We start from the raw sequence: 2,924 nt of genomic DNA, 5'->3' as shown, positions 1-2,924 counted from the left end.
GAGACAACAGCTGGGGCTGTTCAACCTGGAGAAGAGAAAGCTCCAGGGAGACCTTACAGCACCCTTCAGATGGGCCTTACAAGAAGATTGCAGGCACTTCTCACAAGGGCATGTAGTGACAAGGCAAGAGAAAATGGCCCTAAGCTGAAACAGGGCAAGTTTAGCCCAGACCTAAACAAAAAACTCTTTACTGCGAGGCACTGGCACAAGTTGCCTGAAGAAGGTGTGGGTGCCCCTCACGTGGAAGCATTCAAGGCCAGGCTGGAGGCGGCTCTGACCGGCCCGGAGCGCCGGGAGCAGTGTCCCGGCGGCGGCCGCAGTCCCGGGGCCGCTCCAGGCGAGGCCCCCCCGCAGTTCCGGGCCGCGGGCACGCGCGCGAGCGCAGCGCCCCCCGCCCCCTGCCGGCCGCCCGCGCTCACAGCAGGGGCACGCGCTGGGGCCGCCCCGCCCGGCCCCGCCCCCCGGCTCAGGCCCCGCCCCTAATTTGCATAGACAGGACGCCCTCCCTCGGCTCGCGGCGGCTGCGGGCGGGCGGCGGCGGGCGCGGCACGGATGAGGCGCATGCGCGCGGTGGGCGGGCGCTGGGACAGCGGCGCGGCGCGGGGGGGGCGTGCGGCTCTCGGGGCCGCCGCCGGGAGCGGCGGGCGCGGCGGGGCCGCGGAGGCGGGCGGCGGGCGGCAGGGCTGGCGGGGCGAGTCGCGGGGGTCGCCGCAGCAGCTGGCGGAGCGGTACGCGGACCTGGCGGCCAGCCACAGCGAGGCGCTGCGGCAGCGGGAGGAGCGCGAGTGGCACAACGCGCGGCTGCGCCAGGAGAACGCGCGGCTGCGGCTGGAGAATCGCCGCCTGCGCCGCGAGAACCGCTGCCTCTTCCGGCAGGCCCTGCTGGGGCCCGGCCCTGAGAAGCCCCCCGCCGACCCGGGCGAGGAGGCGGAGGCCCTGCGCGCCCAGCTCGGGCGGCTGCAGGAGAAGCACCGCCGGGCCTTGCGGCACCTGCGGCGCTGCCGGGCCGCCGGCGGGCCCGAGGCCTCGGCAGCCGAGGACGGGGAGTTGGACGAGCTGCTGCTGGAGGAGGACGAGCAGCCGCTGGATAAGAAGAGCCTGGTGCCGGCCGTGTAGGCGGCCCCGGTGGAGGGGGCGGCGCCGGCCGGCGCTGCGGGCCCTCCCCGCCGCCACGGGGTAGGGGCGGGTCACCCCCTCCTTGCTCTCGGCTCTGACCGTCCTGCGGTGCGAGGGGGCTCTCCTCAGCTCCCTCGCTCGAAACGGGCCCTTCCCACGGAAAGGGTGGGGAAGGAGTTAAGGTTTTTTAATCCTTTTCCCAGATGTATACCCAGGAAGCGCTGACGGTGATCGAGGAGAACCAGGTTCATGTGGGAAACGGACGCTTGGAAGACGAGAGGAATCTCTCAAAGCGGCTGTTGTCATGGAGAAAAGCGTGGTGAACAGAACACTTGATCTCGTGTCATCCCACAGCACTGAACTGTGCTTCCTTTGGGGACCAGCTGTGGATCACCTTTTTTTCTTGAGTTAGCGACTGTCGTGTAGGCTTCAAGAGCCACGGAGACTGACTAGTTCTTAGTAGTCTGTGTATGTTAGGCAGAGGAGTGGAGTGGAGGAAGCTTGAAAGCTTTTGTCAGTGCTCCAGTAAAAATTGATGATCATTTGAACTATGAATTGCCTTGGACACTTAACTGCAGAACACTATTTGTATTTTTAATGATGGACTTTGTTTACCATCACATGAATACTGATTTGAATTTCACATTTTCACACAAAATTGCAGCTAATCAATAAAATTACGATACACCAAATGATTGTCGTCAGTGTGAATTTTTAACAGGGAGTTTTTTTGAAATGGTAGGTGAAGCGCCCTTCAGGTCATTGCAGTATGCCTTCTCAAAGCCCAAAGAATTGTTGGGTTTTTTTACTGTACCTTAATTATCTACTGTTTGGAAGGAAATTAGTTATTTTTCAGAGCTGTGTTTCACTAGAAAATTTGCTGGTTGAAATAAACCCTTTTGAAGAACTGACATGTTGGTTTTGTAATATTTCCTTATTTTTTTATGTCAGTTATAGGCTGTCTAGTGCCTTCAGGTTTGAGATTGGTTTCTTAAAGCTTTAGAAGCCAAGATCTGTTTCAGCTCAAGTTGAAACCAATGTGAAAAGGTGAAATTCCATTATTTTCTCCAAGTATCTTTGAGACTATACTGAAAAGAGCTGTTTCTTCACATTATGTCAGCATAACCCTCTGATCATAAATGACTGTAGTGCTTGTTAAATATGTGGATCTGCAGGCTCAAGTGCATTCTCCAAATGGAAAAACAATTTGGTACAGTACGGTCAATATCTCCTTAATGAAAAAGTGTGGGTGGTGATGTCTGGTTGTGGTTTTTGTTTTGTAGTTTTAAGTATTGTCAGAAAATACTAGCTAAGTGCTCAAGAACTACAGTACCTACGATACCATCAGGATTGTCTTGCCTTAATAGTAGTTTCCAGTAAAGTACGAATACCCAAGAGATGAACAGATTCTGTCGAAGTAGGACAAGATAGGACTCTGTTAAGATACAATGCTAGAAAAATGTAACTGTGTCAGGCATCCTTTTCAAAAGTTGCAGGTATTGGCACATAGAAAAGAGGAGAGATTCTGGGCTTTTCTGATAGGATATGCAATTCTTTTTAACTAAACTTCTGTGACACTTGCATTAAATGGACTTCTGCTAGAGTACTAAGTTCTTTGGAAGCTTGTATAAAGGATTCTTTACTTTTATACAAATCTTGATAGATAAGGAAACCTGCAGGTTACAGAGAGAAAAATATTTCAGTAGGATTCAAATTAATATAAAAAGCCAGAGAAAAGATTTACAATATTTATTCAAATTGCTGCTTCCATGTGGACTGCAGGAAATAATTCCTTGATTCATGTCAAG

General features: G+C 53.9%; 1 protein-coding gene across 1 annotated transcript; it reads left to right on the top strand.

Annotated features, from left to right (window-relative positions):
• The first annotated feature begins 552 nt into the window (after window positions 1-552).
• On the top strand, window positions 553-1,965 carry LOC138103148 (tumor suppressor candidate gene 1 protein-like). The gene is made up of 2 exons (XM_069001196.1): window positions 553-1,176; window positions 1,320-1,965. The coding sequence occupies exon 1, from the start codon at window positions 553-555 to the stop codon at window positions 1,114-1,116; it is 564 nt and encodes a 187-aa protein (XP_068857297.1). The 3' UTR covers window positions 1,117-1,176; window positions 1,320-1,965.
• Window positions 1,966-2,924: the final 959 nt, after the last annotated feature.

Source organism: Aphelocoma coerulescens, assembly GCF_041296385.1.
Source record: "Aphelocoma coerulescens isolate FSJ_1873_10779 chromosome Z unlocalized genomic scaffold, UR_Acoe_1.0 ChrZ, whole genome shotgun sequence".
Taxonomy (NCBI): domain Eukaryota; kingdom Metazoa; phylum Chordata; class Aves; order Passeriformes; family Corvidae; genus Aphelocoma; species Aphelocoma coerulescens.
Note: the sequence above shows the minus strand (reverse complement) of the source record. Positions and strands in the feature narration are given on the sequence as shown.